Source organism: Pseudorasbora parva, chromosome 7, assembly GCF_024679245.1.
Source record: "Pseudorasbora parva isolate DD20220531a chromosome 7, ASM2467924v1, whole genome shotgun sequence".
NCBI lineage: Eukaryota > Metazoa > Chordata > Actinopteri > Cypriniformes > Gobionidae > Pseudorasbora > Pseudorasbora parva.
Window position 1 is genome coordinate 11,466,116 of NC_090178.1, and position 27,933 is coordinate 11,494,048.

The 27,933-nt window shown below is 35.5% G+C and overlaps 2 protein-coding genes across 7 annotated transcripts; one reads left to right on the forward strand and one right to left on the reverse strand.

The window, feature by feature from the left end:
- Positions 1-4,162: 4,162 nt before the first annotated feature.
- fli1rs (Fli-1 proto-oncogene, ETS transcription factor-related sequence) lies at positions 4,163-21,167 on the reverse strand. 5 transcript variants are annotated; one of them, XM_067448134.1, is made up of 10 exons: positions 20,991-21,167; positions 14,027-14,232; positions 13,398-13,567; positions 10,878-11,081; positions 10,646-10,717; positions 7,873-7,941; positions 7,702-7,764; positions 7,543-7,590; positions 5,248-5,331; positions 4,163-5,115 (listed from the first exon to the last, which is right to left on the reverse strand). In XM_067448134.1, exons 1-10 carry the CDS (start codon positions 21,006-21,008, stop codon positions 4,592-4,594), a joined length of 1,458 nt encoding a protein of 485 aa, XP_067304235.1. In that variant the 5' UTR covers positions 21,009-21,167; the 3' UTR covers positions 4,163-4,591. The 5 variants fall into 5 exon arrangements, with proteins under 5 accessions (XP_067304235.1, XP_067304238.1, XP_067304234.1 ...); XM_067448137.1 differs by lacking the exon at positions 20,991-21,167 and adding an exon at positions 20,738-20,895; XM_067448133.1 differs by lacking the exon at positions 20,991-21,167 and adding an exon at positions 20,494-20,676.
- A 2,442-nt stretch (positions 21,168-23,609) lies between these two features.
- etsrp (ETS1-related protein) lies at positions 23,610-27,470 on the forward strand. Of its 2 annotated transcripts, none has more exons than XM_067449560.1 (8): positions 23,610-24,001; positions 24,251-24,334; positions 25,011-25,088; positions 25,186-25,263; positions 25,349-25,546; positions 26,321-26,560; positions 26,650-26,768; positions 26,919-27,470. In XM_067449560.1, exons 2-8 carry the CDS (start codon positions 24,253-24,255, stop codon positions 27,189-27,191), a joined length of 1,068 nt encoding a protein of 355 aa, XP_067305661.1. In that variant the 5' UTR covers positions 23,610-24,001; positions 24,251-24,252; the 3' UTR covers positions 27,192-27,470. The 2 variants fall into 2 exon arrangements, with proteins under 2 accessions (XP_067305661.1, XP_067305660.1); XM_067449559.1 differs by having other exon boundaries at positions 23,613-24,001; positions 24,978-25,088.
- The last annotated feature ends 463 nt before the right edge of the window (positions 27,471-27,933 follow it).

A 27,933-nucleotide genomic window follows, 5' to 3' on the forward strand; every position in this document is an offset into this window, starting at 1 on the left:
CATGACACGTATGAAATTTGCATGTTTTTGTATATTTTTATTTTAGGTAACATATCTCTAGTTATGATTCCACCCACCTGTTTTTATGCACATTTTGGATATTGCCAAATATGCTGTATGGAAATGCTGTACATTCTAAAAATGCACATAACAAACTTAAAGGGTAAGTTCACTCAAAAAGGAAATTGATGTCATTAATGACTCGCCCTAATGTTGTTGCGCACCCATAAGACCTCCGTTCATCTTTAGAACACAATTTAAGATATTTTATATTTAGTCCGAGAGCGTATCCAAGTGTATGCACACTATACTGTCCATGTCCAGAAAGGGAATAAAAACATCATCAAAGTAGTCCATATGTGTCATCAGTTAGTTAATTAGAATCTCTTGAAGCATCAAAAATTAATTTTGGTCCAAAAATTACGACTTTATTCAGCATTGTCTTCTCTTCCCTGTTTGTTTTCAGTCCTCAAATAAAAATTCAAATGGTTAGGAATCAGCGTATTGATTCATTATTCGGATCGTCAATGTCATGTGAGTTTGACAAACGGTCTGATGTCACATATGGACTACTTTGATGATGTTTTTATTCCCTTTCTGGACATGGACAGTATAGTGTGCATACACTTGCACACACTCTCGGACTAAATATAAAATATCTTAAACTGTGTTCTGAAGATGAACGGAGGTCTTACAGGTGTGGAACAACATTAGGGAGAGGAGTTAAATGACAAATTTCATTTTTGGGTGAACTAACCCTTTAAGAGCTCTATTGAGGGTGGAGCTTCTTCTTTTTTCTCTCCATCTGATAAGATGTGCATAAAAACTACAATGGAAACACATTTACTGAATAAATACCTCGATTCGCAATAAAATCTCCCATAACTTTCATTCTGAAATATCTGAGCCAAAGTCTTTCATCAGAATGATTTGTTTTAATTCCCTCCCATATGATTGTATTTCTCCTGGGGTCATTCTTTTGTACCTCGCTTAATACATCTGGGTTGATTTGACCGATCCCAGATCTTCTAATTGTGATAACTGATCTGGCTGATTTGGTTCTTCAAACGAATTTGCGGATTGGATTAAAATAACTGGATTAAGTTATCAGAGATTACTGCGTGTTCCTGTGCTCCCTGAAGAGGGCAGATGTATCGATAGTCGAAACTACAATCAGCAATGCAGCGATTAGCTGGCGGCAAAACAGCAACGTAATGATATCATATAATTAAAAAAGACACCTGGTGAAAAATGCGACGAAACATTTCTGGACCTTATAAGGGAATAACCAAAATTACTAAAAATTATAATAGATACATTAAATGTGCACTGGTTTTTTTTAAACATTATTTCCAATTATTTATATTCACAATTTAATAGTATTTGTACTCCATTTACATTTTATTTCAATGTTGTAATTTAATTTTTAATTCAATTTGAAGCAGATTTGTTACATGATAGTATTACATTTTCTTTAGGTTTAAGATCCAATTATCTGCATCTCATGGGCTGCATCAAGCCATCCTATAATATGTCATCACATGAATTAATGAATTAATACAATTGTGTAAGAATTGAATACAATTATAAAGTAATTATTCCATCACAAATAAATCTCTCAATCAAGTGGCTGTGTCTATAGTATTATACACATTTTACAAAACTTTATTACATTATTACAATTACATTATTATTTTCAAATACTTTTTTAAATATTATTATTATTATTATTATTATTATTATTATTATTAATAAAGTTTCCAAGCAGGTTTAAGCCTATGAAAGCAATTTAAGTTGTTGCTTTGACAGCAAGTCCAAGACGAGCTTCAAAAGAACCAAACAATCCAAGATGATGCCAAATCGTCAACAGTCAAATCCAGCGGAGTTAGCGACGTACGAAAAATGGACCCCAGGCATCCAAACGACAGACACTGTTACGTATTGTCTGCAATCTGATTCACAATGATATATGAAAAAAGAGCTACAGTGGCTTTTCTGAATGCAATTGAACTTTGTGTTCATAAACGTGGGATGGAAATGCTGCTTTATTTGTAAATGTTTAACCTTTAAACTGGCTCGACTGGAAAATGATCAGCAAAAAATTATTTTGTGTCACTTCTCATTTCATCTGCGCTTAAGTAAAACATATCTAAAGAAGATATCCAAATGAAGTATTTGATGCAGTTATGATTTTAAGAGTTGTAACTCCCAGTACATGTTGCTTGTTTAGGGTAAAAAAAAAAATCCACAGCATTGACAAAGAATGCTGTTTCAAGGTACCCTGTACTGTAAGTAAGGTCCCTGTACTGGTCATTGGATTATTGCAAATTTCAGGGCGAAGAGTGAGGGGTCGGAGGTGGGAGGGCCGGTAGAAATCTCATTCCAGTACTGGGGAAGTGTTAATATTCACATGTAAAACTGATTACTTTTTGTTGACTACATCTTTGCATTCATAATCCAATGACCAATACAGGAAGCCAAGTTCACCTTGAAACACCATTGTCAATAGTGTGGATAATCCTGTTTGTATACCCTAAACAGGCAACGTGTACTGGGAGTTACATTCTTTTTAAAATGCGGTAAATAACAGCATGAGCAACATATAACTTAATTTTCTTTTTCAGCATCTTAAGACAATGTTCACAATTAATATTAGCAGTTGTTTTGCTTTTTTTTCTGAAAAAAAGTAAGATTAATATATATATTTACTTATCACAAAATCTGGTGCCCATGTTGGGTTTAGGTCAGGCTGACTAATTGATCACAGAAAACTTGAAACAAGTCATGTGACCAAACATACTCAAGACAGACCAGGCTATGATAAAAGGATTTAATGAAAACCTCTTGCGTATTTTCCCAAACAAGACACTAAAGACTATATAACTTCTGGGTTACCTTGCCTGTTTTAGGGTTAGAGTGACAATCTAAATTTGGGTTAAATTTACCATTGGATGGAAACGTAGCTACTGAAATATGGTGTAATTGGTGCATGTTGCACAATACCAGTGCACCCAAAAACTACATTGTGTAACATTTTGTCTTATTTACTTTATTTTTCTAGACTACAAAAGCTCTACCTGCTGCATTTAATATAAACTTAAGGGCAGGGTGAGCCCATGAGTTCTTTCTAAATGCAACAAATTATGATTCCGTTTTCTTCATTTTGCACCAGAATTGCCAGGTCACTCAGTTCTGATCGCATGTCCAGTATATTTTCAGCTTTCTGTTCTCATCTAGTAGGAGTGGAGCGCTGTGTTGCGGTAGCGGATTTGACTGAAAGTCATGTTGTTTATAGGAATCCTAAATCCATTCCAATAGGCAAACCAGTAACCAAGGGAAACATATGGAGACATGCATGACATGTGGATGAAAATGTGAGTTAAGATTTCTTTCTCTTGATTTACTAAATCGGTTTTATCTAACTTAAACAAGGGAACTAATTATTATTGCGTGGCCACGATTGAGTAAAACAAGAAAACAAATTATTATATTATGCTATTGGTTTATTTAAAAAAGCACAAAAAAAAAATTAAAGTGTGCTGACTTAAGTTGACATGCATAATTTTCCCCGCATGTCATGTCATGTTCTCCGCAAGGTTCTTATGTTTGTTTGTTTATTGCATTAGCATGTGAAGTGTAGTTAATAAAGCGGCAGTGGCTCAGTGGTTCATGTAGGTTGTCTACAAACGGAAAGGTTGGTGGTTCAATCCCCGGTTCCACCTGATCCATGAGCAAGACACCTAACCCCAGCTGCTCCCGACGAGCTGGATGGCGCCTTACCTGGCTGACATCGCCGTCGGTGTATGAATGGGTGAATGTGAGGCAATATGTAAAGCGCTTTGGATGGCCATAGGGTCTGTTAAATGCGCTATATAAATGCAGTCCATTTACCATAAAGCAGGTAGTTTTAGGTATGGCATTTTGTAGGTTTACACATTTTATTGTAATGCAAATGCTTAATTTGAAGTAGTTAACTATGCACCATGCTTTTTTTTTCTTAAGATGATTGTCTCTCTTAGGAAAGATGCTCTAGAGCAAAAGCCATTTTGAAAAACGGTAACATTGAAAATATTGAGAGTACACATTTTGCTACGGGCTTTTTTTTCTTGAATACATGAGTAATGTCTACCGTTAACAAAATTCACAGATGCGTTAAGTGAGCTACATGTTTTATTGGTTTAAAATATAATGTTACACGTAGGGGAGTGACGTTATTTGATAATTAAAAAAAAAAAGTCTGTACAAACTAAGGCACTTGCATACAAATGCATATTACATTTAAAACATTAGAGATGATTATGCTTTTTGGGGATGTCTTTTCAAAGCCTTATATGAACCATGCAAAACATATTTACAGTTTAGCCCCAAACACATACAGCTGTGTTCAATTATGCATATACTGTACAAAAAATGCCATGAGATGAAGAACTTGATGTTTGAAATTGCTACAATGGTTTAATGGATTCGATAAGGATTCCCGAAAAGTTTCCAGTTTTAATTGTTATTCTGTCATACTCGGTTCTCTTCTGCAACATAGCGCATCAAGAAAAAACCAAGAGTACGGGAGCCAGGGCTTTACAATTAGACTGTTTTAGTAAAAAGAGTTCAAATGAGAGTGAGTGCTGGGATGTCGTGGCATGGGTGAGCTGGGATAGACCACCCCTGTTGCTGAGTTCCAGTAGGTGGTCGGAGGCCCAAAGAAATTCCCAGAGGAAACAGGCATAGGGGTTGAATGAGTGCCCATGAAGTTCATTTTTGGCTGGTGACTGTGGTAGCTCTGCACATACGGCATGTCGGTCTGGTATTTGAGCACACCTCCTTCTGGAGGATGGTTTTGGTGGGCTTGGGAGATGCCCTGGAAATCAAATTTGTATGCATAACGCTTGCCGTGCACCTTGGTCATGATGTTCTTGTCGTAGTAGTAGCGGAGGGCACGGCTGAGCTTGTCATAGTTCATGTTAGGCTTGCTTTTTCGCTCGCCCCAGCGCTTGGCCACCTCATCTGGGTCGGTCATCTTGAACTCTCCGTTTGTGCCCTCCCAGGTGATGATGTTGGCATTGTTGCTGTCAGACAGCAGCTCCAACAAGAACTGCCACAGCTGGATCTGACCAGAGCCTGCGTAGACACAAGTGTCAGAAATCTTTAGCAGAGGATTGAAGGGCCTTTTGAGGTAGTTTTTTTTCTCCAAATGTGACCTTTTTAGTATGTTGTACACAGAAACAGAATGTGGGTCGGTCAGACACCTACCCACAGTCCTGTCAGTGCTGGTGACGGGCAGGTTGTTAGAATTTTGTTTGGTCGTTCGGATCTTGGTGTGGAATGGTTTCGTTTCTGTGTGAAGAAGGTCGGGCAAACAGAGTCATACTAATCATGATGTGCTTGGTTTATTATTATTTTTTTAGGCCTTTTTTTTTAAGGTCTTAACAATAAAAGTATCAATAAAAACTTATGTTCAAAGGTTTGGGGTTGGTTAGATTTCGACAAGTCTCTTGAAAAGCTGCACTTCAAGCAAAAATACAGTTCTGCAATTTACAATTGACTGTTTTCTACTGTAATGTATTTTAAAATGTAATTTATTCCTGTGATGGAAAAGCAGAATTTTCAGTGTCATGTGATCCTTCAGAAATATTTCTTATATGCTGATTTGGTGTACAAGAAATATTTCTTATCACTGCTGAAAACTTGTTGTGCTGCTCAATGTTTTTTGTTTGTTTGTTTTTTTCAGAATTCTTTGATAAAAAGAAAGTTCAAAATAACTTTTTTTGCAACACTGCAAGTCTTTATTGTAACTTTTGATAAATTTAGTGTCTTTGCTGAATAAAAGTTCAAATTTCTGTCAAAAGAAATATTCCTGATCCCAAACACTTGAACAATTGTTTGTGTGTGTGTGCGTGTATGTGTATATATATATATATATATGTATATATATATATATATATATATATATATATATATATATATATATATATATATATATGTGTATATGTATATATATATGTGTGTGTGTATATATATATATATATATATATATATATATATATAATATGTGTGTATATATGTATGTGTGTATATGTATATATGTGTGTATATATACATATACGCACAGTAGAAGCCAAAAGTTTGGACACATTACTATTTGTAATGTTTTTTTGAAAGAAGTTTCTTCTGCTCATCAAGTCTGCATTTAATTGATCAAAAATACAGAAAAAAATGTAATATTGTGATATATTATTACAATTCAAAATAATTGATTTTCAATTTATTATACTTTAAATGATCATTTATTTCTGTGATGTAAAACTGAATTTTCTGGATCGTTCTTCCAGTCTTCAGTGTCGCATGATCTTTCAGAAATAATACTAATATGATGATTCATTTTCAAAGGTTGGAAACAGTTCTGCTGCTTTATATTTTTCATAACCTGTGATACTTTTTTATAATACTTTGATGAATAAAAAGTAAAAAAAAAAAATCTTTTGCAACAACAATTTACACTACTGGTCAGTAATTTAGGATCAGTCTTTTTTTCTTTCTTTTTTAAAATAAATCAATAATTTTATTCAGCAAGGATTTGTTAAATTGATAAAAATTTATTTCATACTGGTTAACATTTGTATTATACAGCCACAACATTTTTTTACGATTCACTATGGGCTGTTGAAAATTTCACATTCAAAAGAAAAAAATCCAATAAAAACTGTTAAACGAAATTGATAAAAATTGATAATAAAAGAGATTTATATTATTTGAAAATTGCATGCAGTTCTATTGAACCTTTTATTTATCAAATATATTAGCCAGCCGAACGGTTTCCAACACTCATAATAAATCATCATATTAGAATGATTTCTGAAGGATCATGTGATAGACTGGATGTCATGTGACACTAAAGACTGGAGTAACGATCCTGAAAATTCAGCTATGCATCACAGAAATAAATGATAATTTAAAGTATAATAAATTGAAAAACAAATATTTTAAATTGTAATCACAATATAAAAAAAATCAGTATTTTTGATCCAGTAAATGCAGGATTGATGAGCAGAAGAAACTTCTATCAAAAACATTACAAATAGTAATGTGTCCAAACTTTTGGCCTGTACTGTGTGTGTGTGTGTGTGTATATATATATATATATATATATATATATATATATATATATATATATATATATATATATATATATATATATATATATATATATATATATATATATATATATATATATATATATATATATATATATATATATATATATATATATATATATATATATATATATAATGATGTATACAAATGTATGTAATTTCTTAGATCTCAGATATGTTAAATGTGTCCAGGTTATATTAACATTAGGAATATTCAGTTACATAACTGTTGTAACTGAATCCAAGTATACAGTTTCATGTAACATCGGTTAATTATTTATGAAAAGGCATAACTTTGTGCCACCTGTGCATCCAAAGATTACATATTCTAAAAAGGCCACATTTGTTGTTATTTTGACAGTGATGCATTTACAATTTCATGATTATTTCTTACCTGGATTTGCAAGACGGCTGCTAATGGGACCTAATGCTTGGTAGGGGTCTGCAAAGATGGAAAATATACAAGACTAATTAGATATTTCAAGGTGTAGTGCAACAAAAATTTATTATAAGCCGTATCATTGAGTACTGAATTAAAGGTGCACTTGTCGACCTTGTTGAAGTCTTGGTGGAGGCTCTGTAATTCTGGTGTTGTGCTGATGTTCGATTGGAGAACCTGTGATTTTTAAAAAGGTGAGAGTTTTATTTATATGTGTTTATGGCAAACGATTCCATATTTGTATAATAATTTGATTTTTTTTTTGTTAACACAGAATAACTGTACCTTTTGGGACAGCTGGCAAGGCGCTTGAGGACCAACTGTTCCTTCTGCCGATCTCCTCAAAGCTGTTTTCTGTGCGGAGGCAAAGTCAAGTAGGAGCAGTTAACAAAAGGGAGATTTTACAGGAAAGGATGCCTTTAAAGAGTAAGGAGAAGGGTAGCCGCAGAAGGAAGGAAACCCTGCATTAAAGATCCCTTAGGAGAGACGCAGGGCAGAACAAAGCCAGGAGCAAAACGGTAAGAAGGTCTGAAGATGGCACACAATTCCTAAAGGGGATTGTCCTTTTGTTCTAACTGATTCTCTTTGCCACAGAATAGTCAATTGTGTCCTAACCTGAGCTCTACACCCCTTACTTCCTGTCCTGATGCAGCTGCTTCCTGTCTTAAAACGCAACAATCAAAAACGTTGCAACACTTGGGGCAAAATTCATTGAAGAAACAAACCACAGTCCTTATAGGACCTCTCTACACTTAATCTTAGCCAATGGAATTATTTCAGTATAATAGCTTCAATAAATCTTAACTATTTTATGTAGTTAAATTAACAAGTAAACCACCAGAGGCAATGCTTTACAGTATTTTAGCTTTGGTAAGGACTGTTTTTAACAAGTAAACCACCAGAGGCAATGCTTTACAGTATTTTAGCTTTGGTAAGGACTGTTTTTAAGAGTGCAAAACTAAAATAACCATGTGACCTATGTTTCCTTGCTGAGCAAAAACCTTCTTTACACCACACCTACGTAAACACAAAAAGTGGTTACATCATGCAGTTGTAACATTTACATTTAATGTGCTATTTCTATTTGATTTGACCCTTGGAAGAATTTTATAAATATAAATAAATACATATAATATAATGTTAAATAATAATATAAAGATTAAGCAGTTACAACAAGATGGTTTGGGACAGCAGTAATGTTTTTTTATGGTCAATTAATGGCAGCAGACAGCATTAAACCATCAAAATTGCTTATGAATTTGTTTGAAGATTGTCTATCAGGGGTTCTCAAAATGTTTAATGGCAAGGAGCCCTAAACAATTCCCTTGTGGTGTCAATTATTTATTAGAATATAATATAAAACACATTGAAGTATTTATACTGATCATTTAAATTCTTCAGGTTGTTTTAATATTATATATATGATATTTTGATAATATCAAAACAGACTGAAGCATTTAAACCTATATGATACCTAAATATAAAACATGTGAACGTGATTTCTTTTGGCTCACTGGCGCTCACGTCATTCTCTTTCTATGAAACCCAAACCACATTCACCAGTTCTAACTCTATAGTGACAAACTTTATAGCGATTGAACTGATCACTGCAATTATTTTTCATTTATATTACAGTCAAATGTATTTTCCCCAATCCCCACACATTTTGCATCTGTCCTTTGTGCAGCATTTTATTATTTAGGCCCGAAGCTTAGAGGGAACATTGTATGTGACACATCGAAGGGCAGGAACCACAGTATGATACAGTACATGACACAGTACATATATACACTTAACATAAAATAGACTATCATTTTGTGGCGTCATTATAAAATATAGTGTACGTTTTTACATAGGTTCCAAATTTACATCATTTTGCAGTCAGAACTACATTATATTGGCAAAAGTTTTGACACCTGCCTGCCTTTACATGCACATGAACTTTAATAACATTGCATTCTAAATCCATAGGGTTTAATGTGGAGTTGGCCCACCCTTTGCATCTCTAACAGCTTAAACTCTTCTGAGAAGGATTTCCAAAAGGTTTAGGAGTGTGTTTATGGGAATGTCTGACAATTTTTCTAGAAGCGTATTTATGAGGTCAGGCACTGATGTTGGTTGAGAAGGCCTGGCATAGTCTCTTCTCGAATTCATCCCAAAGGTGTTCTATTGAGTTGAGGTCACCAAACTCATTCATGTCTTTATGGAGCTTGCTTTGTGCACTTGCGCACAGTCATGTTGGAACAGGAACATGTGTACCCACAAAGTTGGGAGCATGAAATTGTCTAAAATGTCTTGGTATGCTGAATCATTAAGTTTTCCTTTCACTAGAACTAAAGGGCCAAGCCCAAACCCTGAAAAACAACCCCACACCATAATCCACCTCCACCAAACTTTACACTTGGTATAATCCAGTCAGGCAACTATGTTCTCCTGGCAACAGCCAAACCCAAACTCATCCATCGAATTGCCAGACAGAAGCGTGATTCACCACTGCATCCGACGCTTTGCATTGCACTTGGAGGTGTAAGGCTTGGATGCAGCTGCTCTGCCATGGAAACCCAATCCACAAAGCTCTCTACACACTGTTCTTGAGCTAATCTGAAGCCCACACTAAATTTGGAGGTCTGTAGCTAATGACTCTGCAGTTGGTGACTTCTGCGCTCTGCACCTCATTGCGCTGACCCCACTCTGTGATTTTACCTAGCCTACCACTTCAGGGCTGAGTTGCTGTTGTTCCCAATTGCTTCCACTTGTTATAATACCACTAACAGTTGACTGTAGAATATTTAGTAGTGAGGAAATTGTACAAATGTATTTATTGCACAGGTGGCAACCTATCACGTTACCACACTTGAATTCACTGAGCTCTGAGAGCAACCCATACTTTCACAAATGTTTGTAGAAGCATCTGCATGTCTAGGTGCTTGATTTTATTCACCTGTGGCCATGGAAGTGATTTCAACACCCGAATTCAATGATTGCACTTTTGGCAATATAGTGTATATATAAAATATATATTTTATACTTAAAAACATGGCAAATAAGTTTTTCTTACCAGCTTTCACCTGTAGTCTTGGCTGTGGTTGTGTATTGGTAGGGGTTGTTGGGTATGAAAAAGTGGGACTACCTGAATAAACAGTAGTAAAGAAAACAAGCTTACTATCTGCTGTGTATAAATAAATAGGCAGAAAAATTTAAAGAATGATTAAAGTCATTTTGTAGTTTTTCCTGATGTTCAACAACTAGTAAAGAATTATTCATATGGAAATATAGGAGAAGTTCCTTACTCTCCCGGAGGTAGTTTAAGTGGGAAAGCAGGATGTCTGTATTGTATGCGGAAGTAAGACGCATCATGTCCTCTTTGGTCATTTTGCAGAGTGCTTTTCCATCCAGGGTATGGAAAAGGGACACGTCCACATCGGATAGGCCATATTCCTTTATCGCCCAGTCTACCCACTGCCGCACATGGTCTTGTGTCCATACTTCTGGGTCTAAAGCCGGCCAGAAGCAAGAATGAAATGAGGAACAATGCTTCAGCTGTAGCAGGACTGATCAGAATTCAAACATGTGGTAAAATAGGAGTCAACTTTGTTACTTACTGTTCTTACTCTCACTAAGATAGTGCTGATGTGTTTTGCACTTGACTAATGGGTCCTGCACACTGGGCGATTTTTTTTTGTTTTGTTTTGTTTTGTTTTGTTTTTGTTTTTTTTTGTTTTTTTATCCTTTGCGAATGTTGTTTGTCAGACTGTACGAACATGATCCTCAATGTAAGCCATGTCACACTGTAAGATCTCAGTTGTCATTAATGTCAGACTGTGCGATAGTCAAGGCGTGCTAAAGATGGACACATGCAAGAAAACTTATCCAGAGTTTTATATTATCAATGAATGAAACGTTCGGTGATTGAAATGGTGGCTAGGCTACAAATAAATCTCTAGCTCTCGTTTTGGTCATAATTTGTCTTGAAAAAACGAGATATTTGACAATCGTTGTAGGATAAGTCACACTGCAGGACTGTGCGCCAAATTTTCTGACACTGCCAGAATTTTTTCTGAGGTCAAATTTGATCGCAGCGGCCATTAATCGGCTGCCGGTGAACATGTCAAACTAATGGTCAAATACTTCAGATTTTAGCCTAGGATCAGAGGAATCTTAGGATTTGCTAAATTTGTCTCAGACGGCCAAAACGTGGCCAAATTCGCACCCGGCTTAAGGGGTTTGTAAAGTTAAAAGCCATGGGGTTATGGTCGGTCATGGTTAACATCAGTTAGCCACTGCTGGTAAATTTCACATACATCATCTTGTTCAAAAAGCAATTTAATCTATTTGTTTGTTTTGTTTTTGTTTTTTAACTTTGTTTTTTACCATTTTTTGGAGCAGCTGCCATTGAGATGAATAAGAATGCTAACGGATATCTCTCTCCAGGTATTACAGACCTCCCGTTATAAGCCACCATACTCCCTTATTTGTCCTTGAAATATGACGTCATATCCGAGTATTATGAGCATTAATTGTTTGGTCTGGTTGATTCATGAGGAGGTATCCCATACACTCACTGTCGCACAATGCATGAAGCACTCACCGTTCTGCCCTTCTATTAATGTTATGACGACCTTCAAAATGCCTCCCTAAAGATAACTCTGCATCCTAATTGGTTTGTGAATAAAAAGTGATTATCTCTGTTGGAATCTGTGCAATCATTTGTAGTTTAGTCTGCTGGGTTACAGGGATCTACCAGAAGGAAGGGCATCAGTGTGCTGTTGTTCTTTTCTTTTGCTACAAACCTGCCCCTTTCCCACAAAGCACAATTTTATAAGTGTTGCAAGGCCCTGTGGTCACTGCATAATTACCACATCTTTGTTTAGACATCTGTACATCCTCTAAGTTTTAGAAATTGGTCAACTCCAGACTAAATCTGACAGTGTTTCAATGAGTACCTTTTTACATAACATAACATTAGTCAGCCAATGTTAGAGTATTATTTATATACTCTTATAGTATTTAGTAATATTTTGAATTAAATTAAATGTAAAATATAAAAATAAATGCTATGTTTACTTTATTGTTGAATATTATTGTTTAATTTTATTTGAGCTTAATTGCAACAACAGCAAAAGTCAATGTTTCTAATCTTGTAGGTGCGTGGTACAGTCTTTCTTTATCTTTCATAAAATTATAATCAGATTTTTTTTTTTTGCCAAGATAACCAAAAAAACAAGCATACAGAGACATGATCCAATCGGTTCCTTGTGGAGAAAATAAAAATCTTTTTTTTTTTTTATCACTATACTTTGTCACTCTTATGTACTCTACCATTCAAAGGTTTAGGGCTGGAATTATTTTTAATCTTTTTTTTTTTTTTTTTAATAAGTTTCTCACCAAGGCTGCATTTTTTTTATGGAAAATACAGTAAAAACAGTAATATTGTGAAATATTATGAAAAATAAATAAATAACTTTTAATTTTAATATATTTTGAAATGTAATTTATTCCTGTGATCCGAAGCTTAATTTTTAGCATACTCCAGTCTTCAGTGTCACATGCGCCTACAGAAATCATTCTAATATGCTTATTTTTTATCGAAAATGTGATTATTTTTTGTTTGTTATTATTTAAATTATAGAAATTTTAAAAGAACAGCATTTTATTTAAAATAGAAATCTTTTAAATTAGAAATATCTTTACTGTCACTTTTGATCAGTGCATCCATGCTGAATATATAAGTATTATTACTTTTTTTCTTCTTTTTTTTTAACTTTCTGTATAAACAACATTTATAGTTTACACGTAAGAGTAAATCTCACCTGCTGGTACAATCACCCTCTTCTCATCTGTGGCGCTGCTGGGTGGGGTGGCGGTCTGTGGGCTACTCCGTGGCTCTGGATAAGAGGCCTGGTAGGCCAACGGCCCCCCATCATTGTTACTCATGTGTCGAGCCCTTTTAGTCACACTGCAGTCCACTGGGGATTCACGGCTGTGGCATGGAGAAGAGAAAATATGAAATGCCTCAATCTCAATGTTTTTGTTCTAAATGCGCAGTTATGACGTTGAAGGAACAGTTTAGCCCCAAAAATCAAATGTCTCCTGAATATGCTTTGTAACGTTTTGACAATTGCTTTGACATTAGTGATACTGAAAGGCACCAATTTCTCGACAGTACTTCAAATGTATACACATATAATAGTACGTCACATATATATGACCCATATGGACTAATTATGGTGCTTGACAGCCTGTGATCATTGTCTGCTGTCACTGTGGGGAAAAGAGCAGCTTGGACATTCTGTTAAACTTCTCGTTTTGTGTTCCCTGACGAAAGCGAGGCCTATAGGTTTGGAATGACATGAAGGTGAGTAAAGAATGAAAGAATCAATTTTTTGGAGCCCTATAAGTAGAGACTCTGGTATTCTGACGTCAGTGTTTGGTGCCCCACCTGGTTCCGTTGATGTGTTCTACTCTCTTGGCAGGAATCTGTGCGGCTGATCCGGTCCAGTCTGGCTCAGTCGGTTCTACGCTGTCTTCAGAACCTTGTCTGAACACTGCAGGCGAGGTGATCTCTCCCTTCATGTGAATGGCCTGGGGACCGCCGAATGGCGACTCGAATATGGACTGATCTTCACTCACCACCGACAGAGCTTCCTGTAATGTATACAATACACACAATGGTTATGTAAATGAAAAACTTATTTTAAAACTTATTTTATGTGAATAACAAATCATTGCATACGGATAGAAATAACTATACAATTTTGTCAGTATTTCAAGAACCCGGATGTTACAGGTTTCCGCTGCTATTACTATACTGTGACGTTCTAATCAGTGACTAGAAAATAAGAATTGATTTGAGCCATGAACTCGTTATGTTTTATCTGGACAAAATTTTAGTCTTAAGACTGAAAGAAATACTACCTAAAACATTGAATGCTAAAATGACTTCTTAATGTTCAGCAATGGGATATTAATTTTGAAACTTAACTGTTAAAAAACAGTTTATCGGAATAGTATAGGGCGTTTGTCGACTTCCAGGTAGATATGACTTGGCACAAGAGTCAAATTAGTTGAGTCAAATTAGAAATTGCGACATCTGTGCCTTTTCTTCCTGTGTTTAATGTTGGTAGTCTGCACTGAATAGCTCTGGTATACAGTAGGTGTGTCCGTTTGAAACTTCAAAAAGACGTTTTAAACATTCAAATGTATGTAAGTGTTTGTGTGTGAATAAATGTTTGTGTTATAGATGAATTCAGGGAGCTTGTTTAGAAGGCTTTAGTATTGTCTTTAAAGCTGACATACGTCAGCACTGAGCTTTTTCGGTGGCTCACAGGAAATCTGGCCCCCATGTGCAGTGAAACCTTTTGGCATGGGGCATGAGATAGGAAACAGAGGAGTGGTAGAAATGTGGGTCATTTAAAGCTGAAAAACAAATTTGTTCTGAATGCTGAGAGGTTGAGGGTCACCAAACAGGGAGGAGGCAGCACTGGAGAGTGCTTTCACCTGACCTGAAGTTTTGCAAATTTGCTGTGAGAAGCTGTTTCAGTGTTCAGTTTGATAAAGTCATTCTGATATAAAATTGCCTCTTGGTCAAATGTTACATTATGCATAGTTGTATTACAGGTTAAAGGTTGAGTTTACCCAAAAATGAAACTTCTGTGATTAATTACTCAACCTCCTGTCGTTCCAAACCCATAAGACCTTCATTCATCTTCATAATAAACTTCTTTTAAACAACAGTCTCTTCTCTCTCATTTCCACAGTGAAGCGCTTTCAGGTTCTACGTCAGAATGCCGGCTCACCATTGGTCGATGCTGTTTATGTGAGCACCACAACACGTGCGTGTGATGCTGACGCAGAAGCTAGCCAATAATGAGCCAGCGTTATGACGTAGAACCTGGAAGCGCTGTACTGTGGTTAGTATGTGGATAGCATAGGAGACTGATGCTGAAGAGTTTGTCGAATAAAGTTGTTCTTTTTGTTTTTCGCACAAAACATTCTATTTTATATATTGCAATGACGTTGCTGTCTATGACTGGTTCAGAAACCTCTCTGATTTCATCAAAAAATATCTTAATTTGTGTTCTGAAGATGAACAAAGGTTTTACGAGTTAGGAATTGCATGAATGACAGAATTTACATTTTTGGGTGAACTAACCTTTTAAGTGTACCGGGGAAGAATGTTCTCTATACAGTATAACCAACACCATCTTCTTTTGTTGGTTTTGTTGTTAAATCAGAGTGGGATGGATGGTTGAATGGATAGATTCTATCTATCTATCTATCTATCTATCTATCTATCTATCTATCTATCTATCTATCTATCTATCTATCTATCTATCTATCTATCTATCTATCTATCTATCTATCTATCTATCTATCTATCTATCTATCTATCTATCTATCTATCTATCTAAATACTGCCACAAATATTGCTGTTGTTTTCCAATTCTCTTATTGAACTAGATATGAATAACCCTAGCAGACGCATTGTGATCTCTACTCTAATAGAGAAGTGAAAGCAAGCTCAAAACAAGGCCAAGCTTGAGAGCTCAAACTTTTTTCACCACCTAGTCTGTGTGCGTTTGCTAATGTCAGTCTTGTATACATTTAGATGTACAACAATGCACAAAGTGCAATCCATAGCCTTAGCTTATGGCACAGATGATGCTAAACTTGCTGCTGATCTGTGTAGGAGAGGTGACATGCACTAAAATGTATGTGCAGCAACTTTTGCATTGTCCAAAATCATTGAAAAGGTGGAGGTGGATTTAAAATGGTTTATTTGGATCAATATACAAACAGCATGGAGCAAATAGGATAACTATTTGGATAACTGATGTATTCACGTCATTCTGCATCTTAAAACACAACAATTGATACCCAGCCACTTTTGCAGCCAGCTTTAACTGAGCTAGTTAGTGGAGCAGCTGGTATTTCATTCTGCAGGTAAAATTATTCTGCACCTATGCACCTTTTAACCCACAACCACATACATCATACTGCTCTCTCTCCTACAAAGTGATGAACATAAACATACTCTACCCTGGCCGCCAATGCCACAACTGACTTCCTGTTCAATGAGTTTCATATCGGTCTCTGTTGCTGAGAAACCAAACAAAATATTTTAGCACACACAAACTGCATGCTTTGTGCAAAATGTCGAAGTCAAGGTCAGTGAGATTAATGTTCATCTCACATCAAAAACAAAGAGAGATGCACATAAACCATCATGCTATTGCTGTGCTGTCCTTGGAGCCGCCGGGTGCCCGTGACATGCGTGCAGTGTTTTCAAGCCAGTTGCAACAGACCTCCATTGGTCTTGTGAAAGAAATTCTCATTTTGTCACAACAAAGCTTGTGGTAGAGCTACTCTGCATGGAGACATGCTCAGAGCTTTTAGCTTTTGGAGGGTTTGCGCAGAAACTAATCAGTAAATCACCCTCAAAGGGGTGGAACTCATTGCAATCAGATTTACTAGATTACGACTAGTTAAATGAGCAATTCGACTCATGTATCAAACCTGTACTATCTGATGCATCTTAACTGGAAGAAGCTTAAGAGCACTGCGGTCAATCTTTGGTTATGAAATCAGGTTATAAAAGGCCCCTTTGCTTATAATGGGACATCTAAAGTCTGAATTGTATATATGTTTTGTCCCTATCACAAGCAAGACTGTTAGCATTGTCATATTCTAGCTGTTTTGTTGGGTGACAATCACAGTAAATTGCAGAAGTCAGACATGCAAAAAATGTCGCAGGTTACACTATTTGACCCTATATGTACTTAAGAATATTGTTATAGTAAAAGTGCATGCACTGTATGTAGTCATGCATGACGGTTATCTCCATTTATTATGATTCATTATCAACATTTTAAATGAGTGCAGGTGAAATATAGTTTAAAATATTTAAAAATATTTAACCCTCTGCTCCGGTGCTGCTCGCATGGAAGTCAAACCATTAAATGTACTATATATTTTAGTTAAATGTTTTTTTTATTTATTATTTTGTAGTTTATGGGATTTAATGGTACTAGATTATAATTATGGGATAGTTATGATCTATTACCTGTTAATCACTTTTTGATCATAGACCTGACAATAAAAGTCTTTTTAAATCTTTTTAAAGACGCTTGGTAGATATGGCTAAAGTTAAAGCCTAATAGAATAGGCTGTTGTTTATTAATTATTATGAAAACTACACAAAAATAGTGTTAATATATTTTTACATTTTATATGAAATATAAATATGTTTTACTCTAAAACTGTGGGGAAAAAATCAAAGCAGTAAATATGTTCTGTTTCAAATTTGAGCTTGATATCTCAAAAAATGTGCTTTCAGATTGTTTGGGCGCAGTACCAAAAGTTTCCACTAGAAATTGGTCTCCCATTCATTTCCAACAATTAGTGACACTTTTTTCAGGGCCATTTAACATTTTCGAATCATGTCTGTGATTTTTATTTTATTTTTCTCAAACCCTTTACAAATTGTCTTATCATATGAAGTAAACAATTCTTTAAAAAATAAAAAATAAAATACAGTAAAATTTGGGGATCAAAATTAACCTAAAAGCATCAGAGAGATGTCTAATTTGCCATAGAAATAAATTAACTGTCATTGATGTGTATTATGAGGGGACATCCAGGTTGTTTGGCACAGGGTTAATACATTTATTATAAAAAATAAAAATAAAAAAAAGCATTTTAGAAAGCTATTATATTTCAAATATATCAGTGCTAGTTGATCCATGTTAGTTGATTTAGAAAAAATAGATAAAGGAACCATTTATGCTTTAATGAAGATTTGGAGGACTTCATATTTTTTTGTTAGGCAAGTGGCATAATTCATCAGTGTTAGTATATGTTAAGTGGTGTTAGTTTGGTTTAAAATAACATTTTTTAACCATTTCTGTTTGTTGTTTAAAATTATTTGTATTGCCTTTAATAGTGGGCAATCCAACCCGCAACCTGAAGATGTATTCCGTTGAACACCAACAGTTCAGTCATGAAATGTAGAAAAAAATACAATAGCTACATTTAAATATCTGTTATTAATCCAATGGTTTAAATTGTGTCTGGCTGATCCTGCTGCATGTTTCCCCAGAGATATTTAACAAATTATGAAAAAGGTCCCAAACAACTCCGGTCACCTACCACATTACTTTTCGTTTGCTATTGTTTGCATCTCATTTGACCGAATGACTGATTTTACTCTGCAGTCAGCACATTAAACGAAACCAAAAACAGCTCTGATACTTCTTAACAGCGGGGACTGTCACGACTGAGAGAATAAATCGTTTTATTTGTTTCGTTTGGTCTTTTAATTACTGACATTATAGCTAGCCTACATTATTCATTACTATCTGCGCGAGGATTTAGTAAAAATAATTTACAAATAATAATGTATAGCCTATCCTGTATAAATTACTATAATTAAAAATATAAACATTAGTAGGCCAATTTAAATATTAATAGGCTACACCAATATTAATGCAAATTGTTAAATAATTGATCAAAGTTGGCTGTAATTTAGGCTATAATGTGATATAATAGGGTAATAGCCTAATGTTTATTTTATAGGCCTACATATTTTAAGAGCTTTAACTGAATTTGACGAAAATTAAAATTCTCATGAATTACTTTCACAGTTACGTTAGTCATTTTCATTTTTCGAGTGAAAGAAAGCAGAAGTTGACGTTAAGGCATGCTGATTTTGCAAAGAGACACGCAGCTGCGCTCTGAGCTGCAAAAACACTTGTGGTTTTCACACGTTTTAATCGGCATCTTGCAAGTAAAGATGGGGGCGCGTTTCTGAGGAGAGCCTGCGTTGCTCGACCGCCACAGCGCGTGGAGACGCGGCACGTTCGATTTTGCTTCAGCTTATTAGAATATTTGAATTGAAATGTAGAACAATGCATTGGCATGGCACATCTATCGAATCAATTATGTTTTGTCAGTCTTTGTTGCCTTTTTTCGAATAGAGACTGCGGAAGTGTGTGCGGAAAGTCTGAGGTTTGAGACAGGAAGCCTGCTGAGTTCTGATAACGACACCTGACAAGCCCAGCACTTTGCTATAAATTATTCCTTGAACTAAATCAGGCATGGAATAGCTTGAGGAATTGTTGCAATACCTCTCTGCTCTGTTACAAAGGGGATGTATGGTTGCGCAAAGTCAACAAGTTGAATCAACACAACACAATCGCTCAGAGAATTAACACATAAAAAAACTGACTTTCATATGCGTCACATTCAAGTTATTCGTCAAATTGAAAAGGGGGCGTTAAATTAAAATATTTGCGATGTTATTTTTTCCTAATTAAATAGGCTAAAGCTTTTTCACTCGTTTGAAGTCGGTTTAAAACGAAATAGGCTATAGCTGGTTTCATGAAGAAAATGCGATGTTGCTAGGCTACTAGCTAAATAATAAAATAATCAGAAAACAACTGGCAAACAATAACGTAGGCTATTGACGACAGTAGCCTATATTTAAAAACTTTAAAATCAATTTCAATATGCATTGGAAGTTTTAGCAATGTAAGAGTAATTTCAGGATTTTTGTCTTTAATTTTTATAAGTGCACAAGTGGATTAAGCTTACTCCCTAAATTAATCGATTTTCTAAAATAACTCGTTTTTACCAAGCGCGTGGTTGGCTAGTTATTTAGTGAGGTAAAATTGACGCGATAGTTTTCGAAACGAATAAAACACTTAGCCACGTAATATATTAAAAATAACACAACCTGTTGCTTGCCACCATTTTTTGCCATAGCCTACTGTTATCATCCCAATAAAATCTAAAGCAATTCAGTCAGTTAATGGGTATATTCGTTCTTGTCGTGAACAGTTTAAAGAATACATAATAACAATACCAGACGCTATTCGTTTCGTGATTTTGAAAGTATCCACAGTGTACCTTATTATTGGCGCCATAAAGCCACCTGCCTCGAGAGCGCCCCGCCATAATTGTGCCATATGTGAAATTCGGTATATTGTTTTCCAGTTGGCATTTTCTTGAGTTTTCGTAGTTCTTTTGATGGTAAATTGAAAAAGAAGTTAGCTTATGTGTACCCTACCACCTTGGAAAGATCATCACATGTAACTGTTCAAAAATAACTGTTCAAAAATCAAAACAAATGGAATAACAAATTTGTGCATACCCTCTCGCGCGCGCTCTGGACACCATTTCGTTTTTTATCTGAGTGTAAATGTTGTAGCGGTTTCTTGTGTTATTAAAGAGCCGACATTCAACCACGAACGGGAAGGAAGAGGAAATTTTGTACAAGAAGGAAAGAGTGGGGACCTGCATCACCGCCTTGCTCTCTCACCAGTAGTCGCGCTAAGCCGTGTGGGTGTTGCGCACTCGCCACTCATTTTCAGAACAGACAAAAAAAAAACAGATCAAACGCCTACCTTAATAGTACAGTCCATTGCAGATTTCGGTGGAGTTCATGAAGAAAATACTTTTGTAAACTTAAGCTATATAAACCTAGATACTTTGATAACCCAGCTGAAACGCATCGACTTGTGTGCACAGGCGCATTTAGTCATCGGCGCAAACCATACTATTTTCGCTTAGACCATAACCGGATGGCAACGGTTTTTTTTTTTCTTTTTGAGCTCTCCTTTCTAAAATTGGGAAGTGAAGTCACACAAAAGCATCTAGCTCTGTTCCTTATTGGTGAACTCTTATTGCACCGACTCCTCAGAATGTTTGTTAAACCAAAACCCCTTATAATGAGATCTTAAAATCATTTACAATGCTTGTTCATTTATTTCTTTTATTACTTTTTTATCTGACCTTTTTCTAAGCATGATACAATCATTTTCCATCTTCATGTGCAGTGAAAATCTTATTAAACGATGAATAAAGTTGATTTATATATGTGAATTGTATAGCATTTGTGCCTAAATCTTTGTTTTTACATACATCACTCGAGGTTTAGTCCAATTCAAGTCTGTCCGTTTTTAATTCAAGTCTAATTCAGCCTATTTATGAAGCATTTCACTAGAGTAGACCAAAGGGCTGTACAATAAAACAAGTCTACAAATAATAATAAACAGACAGTAAAGACAAAGATCACTAATACCAGAAAGAAATCAAAAGCAAAAAATAATAGAAAACAACATTGCAGTTTAATAACCTACTCACTGTACATGGGTTTTATGTCTTATTAGCCTAATATATATATTATTATTAATACATGTCTGTACATTTGTTCCAAAAACACCAAGTTTACTATAGGCTATACAGGAAATCGCAACTTATGTTTGACTCGCAAACCGCGAACCAGTGATATGAAACGCCATATCAGTATCAGAAATCAACAGCTGCATAAAAGCTCTCCAAAACTCACAACACTGCTGAAACTGATCGGTTGCGTTATGAAGATTGTGTACAAGCGATAACCTTCGTGTAAGAATAAAAATCAGATCTCGTCTCGTATAGTTTAACAGGCTAATTTAAACGTAATTAATCTGGGAAAGTATTTTAACAACATTAGGAGAAGTTTAAAAAAACAAGCTGGATTTCGAGACGTATAGCGAAGGGCGTGCGCATGGAGGTGCCATGGGAATTTGACACTGATTGTATCCTCTTCAGTGAGCAGCTCCTTCAATCACGACTCAGCCCTTGCACGATTTGGCAACTTACTTTTCCAGATGTATTTTTTCTGCACGCCGGAGGAAAATGGCCTGAGGTGTTTGTTTATACAAGACCCTTGGGTTGGTCTTATCTGTCCAAAGCACTCACGCCGTGATTTCAGGCCTCCTCGACTCGGAATTTTACAGACCATTGTTCTCTTGAATGGCTTTTAAAGATACGGACGCCTCATTAAAGTCGAAGTTGCTGGTTCTGATTGATCTTATTTCTAACTTCCAGTTAGCACATTTCTCCTCCGGTAACTTTAATGCTGTTTTTCAATGGGTTTGATAGTAGACCCCAACAAATGCAATTTGATTGTTATAGTTTCAGTTAGGCCTATTGCAATATTCACTTGTCAGTTTGATGCAAACATTAGGTAATATGTATCAATTTGCAATTCAAATACCCGTTTAATTTATATTCTTGCATATTTCGTATCCTAAATCCTGACTTAAAAAAAGCTATGCCACTAGACAGCGAAAACGATGCTGTTCTAATCTACGTTTCTACATTTTATGATTACACTTTGTGTTCTTGTTACTGTGTAATTATACATTTAAAGGTATAGTTCAACCAAAAAAGGACTTCTATTTTTTGGATGTCAATGGGGTCCATCAACTGTTAAGTTCCCTATATTCTTCAAAATATCATCTTTTGTGTTCAGCAGAACAAAAATAAATAAAAATAAATCTGTAGCCTATGGTTTGGAAAAAAGTTAGGGGTGAGTAAATGATGACAGAATTTTCATCTTCTATCGGTTGAACTATCCCTTTAAGTAGCCAGACTAATTATAATTACTTCCTATAGCCTACTAATATGGTTAGGGTTGGTTTAGAGTTAGTTGCATGTAATCATTCATAATTGATATTATAACTACAGTAACTACGTGTAACAAGGACACTGTAAAATAGTGTTACCTTATCATTTTATATGTCCTGTCAAATGTATAATAGTATTCGTCATTATTATGATTATTATTATTATTATTAGGTCTAGCAGTAGGCTATATCAAAAAAAAAAAAAAACACCTTAGCTTTTAGAATTTATAAGAATTTGAAACGCCTTATATGGACCTAATTTATGAAGGAACCCATTTTAAATGTTTCTTGAATGAAAGCTGTGAGGGACAAACATACAGTCCGTTCAATACCGTCTGGTGATTATTAGCCTACATTTTGTATTCCAGTTTCTTGTCACCAGGAACTGTTTTGGGTAGGCTATGCCTATATTTTCAATAGGCCTATTTCGTCTGTCTATTTATTTATTTATTTATTTATTTATTTATTTATTTATTTTCAATGCTTCGTCCAGCTGACTGAAAAACACTTATTCGTAACAGAAGGCCCAATTAAACCTGCTGTAATTTGATTCGCGAAACTGTATGGCGATACCCTTAAATAGGCTAATAGGTCTATCGTCTTAATGCCGTTTCAGCCTTTTTAGGTCAAACGGTCTTGTAGCCTATTTGGAAAAATAATCGTGAAGGGACATGTCAGTCTAACCTGTCTAGTGATGTTTTTTCTGCTCCCCCATGGACACCTTTTGTATGAATGGGTAACAAATCTGTGGTCGTGACTCCTGTCTGACGTCACGATTGGTAAAAGGAGGGAACCGCAGTCACGACGCATTCCTTCACAAGACGCGCGGACACGCCCCACCGCGCACGGCCTCTTTATAACGGCCCCGGTGAAGCACCAACAGTCAACAAGATTGTAAGGCAGTGCGTGAGGCTGTAGCATATTCTTAAAATCTGGAATAAAGACTCTGAGAGAACTTTAAGGTAAGGTTTTTTATTCAGTTAGATTTGCGTCTGTCAATTGCTATTCTTAATCCACCAGTGTTTGAATCACTGACTGGCGTTAAAAAATAATGGACTATTTACACCCACTCATGTTTAATCAATTATACTAAAGGAACTGAGAATAAGAGTTTTTAATGGAATATCTAAGCTGACCAATGAAAAATAGCCCAATGAAACGCGCATTCTATATTAGTTTAAATGTTGAAATTATGCATTTTTCCCCTTTAGATATGGAAATGTATCAAGCTGGATTTTATACTGAAGACTTCAGAACTCAGGAGGTTCCTGGTGGCTTTGACTTCAGTTCATATGGTAAAGTCTTATTTCAACCTATTTGTCTTCACATTTCTATTAAAATCTCTCAATGTATAAATGATAACGTCAAAGCCCATATTTCCAGTTATCACGTTCAGTTTGCCCTCAAGGGAAAAATCTGTCTGATTTTTTTTTTTTTTGGGATTTAGTATTTCTCCAGCTTTGTCTCCTGAATGTCCGTGCAAAACATTTCCGTTGTCCTTGAGCAGCGAAGCCAGAATTGCAACACCCCTGTCAAAACCCTAAAAATTAGACCTTGACATTTTGTTTGTGTGCACTAATTCAAAGCTCATCAGGAAAAGGGGATGTCAGGCTATGCATGCTCTGAGATTTAGGAATGTCCAAGGCAGGGATGTAAAAAAAAGGGATGGTTTGGTTAAAGATACACCCGTTTTTTTCTGCTCCCTCCCTCCCTTCCTAATCCTTTCCTCCAGACTTCCTCCTCAAACAGATTTAGCACCCCCTCTCCTACACCCTTCTTCATCACTCTGTCACGGCCTCTTTTATTCCTAGCACAGTTCAGACTAGGTGTGGAAAACTTTATGGGAGCTTGTATACATTGATCAATTGTTAATTCTAGAATACACTCTTTCTCCTCCTGGCTCTCATTCGTTTCACATCTTTGATAATGTACCTCCAGACTGCAGTGGTGAAGACCTGTCCTTTTTATTAGACAGCAAAGGACCTGCCCAACAGCAATATCCAGAAACCTATTCCGAGCCCCAGAAGGAGCATTTGCACAGTGCTAAAGGTAATCATCCCATGATCCACAGGCTCCTGGCCATTATATTAATATCAGTATTTTATTGATTACAAACATTTATATGTTTTTTTTTTTTACTGAATAGGTCATCCTCTTGTAGACTCTGGACTGTTTAATCTGGACTCCTTCCCTGAATTCAGCTGTTGGGCCTCATACACTAATAGTAAGTATCAAAGATATATTTCCATGTACAATGTAAAACTCTTCTTGTATGTGGCCCGGCCTCATACTATGCCATTTTTCCATAGTTCCAGAAGGAATGGTAGCAGACAGGCAGCAGGTTGCCTTTCAGGAATCTACTCAAACCTACCAGAACCTCGTCCCTTTATGCACTCCAGCACAAAGCAGCCCATTCAACCCAGGGATGGACACCAGCAGCCATTACCAACCTGGGAAAGGTGCGAGTCACAGAGGATCAACCGGTACCGTCAATCTGGACCATCTGGGTAAGCATTTGGGAGATGGATATTGTTTAAAATACATCATGCATTTTCAGGCAAAACTAAATAGAAAAATATCAATAGAAGATTGCAGTCTATATATATATATATATATATATATATATATATATATATATATATATATATATATATATATATATATATATATATATAATTAATTGAGATTTAATCGTATAATTTGTGTTTATATATTCTGTATATATTAAATCTGTGTGTGTGTATATATATATATATATATATATATATATATATATATATATATATATATATAATATACATACACACATATACACACACACACACACATATATATATATATATATATATATATATATATATATATAATATACATATACACACACACACACACACACACACACACACACACACACACACACACACATATATATATATATATATATATATATATATATATATATATATATATATATATATATATATATATATATATATATGTGTGTGTGTGTGTGTGTGTATACATGTATGTATGTAGATATATCAAATTTTATTTTGGGAACAGTGTGATACAAATATATAATATACACACTTTTGTAGATAGATATTACACAAACGATTTGACATTCCCAGGTTTGACGTGTATGTATATATATATATATATATATATATATATATATATATCATATATAATGATATAATGTAAATTATTATTGTTTTTTTTCTCTTCAAAATAAGCTAAAATATTGCAAATTAAATATTAATTGTTTTTTTCTTGTGTAGGTGATACAGAGAGACCATATGCCTTGTATGAAGCAGAGCAGCAAAGCAGACCTTCATACTGGTCTGAATACCCCTCACCCAGTTACAGCACGGCCATGCTTGGGCAGCCGGCATCCTCTTCATCACCTACAGTTACTCAAACCTCTGAGCAGTTCTGCCCCCGTGTGGTCAAAAGGCGTAACGCACCCTCTCAAAGATCAGACAGAGAGGGTGAAATGACACCGATGTCCGCCTACCCAGGTGAGCAAACAAATATTTTTCATCACAGATGATGAGAATCATTCAGTCTTGTCAGGATATATGATTTAGTACTGTTTGTTCTCCATCAGGATCTGGCCCTATACAGCTATGGCAGTTTTTGCTGGAACTTCTGCTGGATTCTGCTTGCCACACTTTCATTAGCTGGACTGGGGATGGCTGGGAGTTTAAAATGTCAGATCCTGCAGAGGTAAGATTCATACCTTAACCAAAACACAACACAAAACATCCTGACGATGCAAGCAAAAGAGCATGTGTTATCTTTACATCTGGCATTTTCACATTCTCTCAGTTGTTCTAAAGATAAAGATTGGCTTAACACCTCCCCTTTATCCTCCAGGTGGCGAAGCGTTGGGGCCAGTGTAAGAACAAGCCCAAAATGAACTACGAGAAGTTAAGTCGTGGTCTGCGTTACTACTACCACAAAAACATCATTCACAAAACAGCAGGGAAGCGCTACGTCTACCGCTTTGTCTGTGATGTGCAAGGCATGCTTGGAAAAACAGCACACGAGGTCTTTGCAAGTCTAAACATCTCGCCACCTAATGCAGCATCTCCACAATCTGTAAGCTCAACCAGACCGGAGGAAAACTCAGAGTCCTGGGCGCATTAGAGGAGAACATGTAGTGACTGAAAGAACTGTAACGACAAAGAAACGACTGACTGTTCCGTTCAAAAATATGTACTTTAAACTGATTTGGATTTTTGTATGAGCAATATTCTGAATGTACAGCAGATCTGAAATCAGCCATCAAATGCAGTTCGGTGCCTTTAGAAAACATTGTTAGCTACCTCTTTTGATGTTGGAACAATAATCTTGTAAATGTTTTTTTTTTTCTTAAGTAAACTGATGTTTTGACATCAGATTGTGAATTATTGTAAATAAATTGAGCGTTTTGTGAAAAGACACTGCAACATTGTTTCGTTTAGTCAAGTCGCCTTTATTTTTATAGCGCTTTATACAATACAGATACAATAAAGCATCTTTATAGTGATCAACAGGAAAATGAACAATTCAATGATGCAAACTTCAGTTCGGGTGACAAGCACGTCAGCTACGGCTGAAGTGTGAAAGAGTATTTATGGTATTCGACTTGTACATTGCTCAGTAGCCTATATTTACCCCTCTGGTGCTCTTCGTCATTTTTGACTGATTTGTTTTTTTAAATAATTTTTACTTCATTGGAATGGTACAAAACTGGGTAAAAGTTTTGCTACTTACTATGTGAGACGCAAAAAAAAAAAAAAACTTGTATTGTTGGAAATAAATGGGAGCCGAATTTCCTCTAGTGGAAACTTTTGGTACTGCGAACAAACAATCTTTTGATTTTCTCACTGTTTTAAAGTAAAATGTG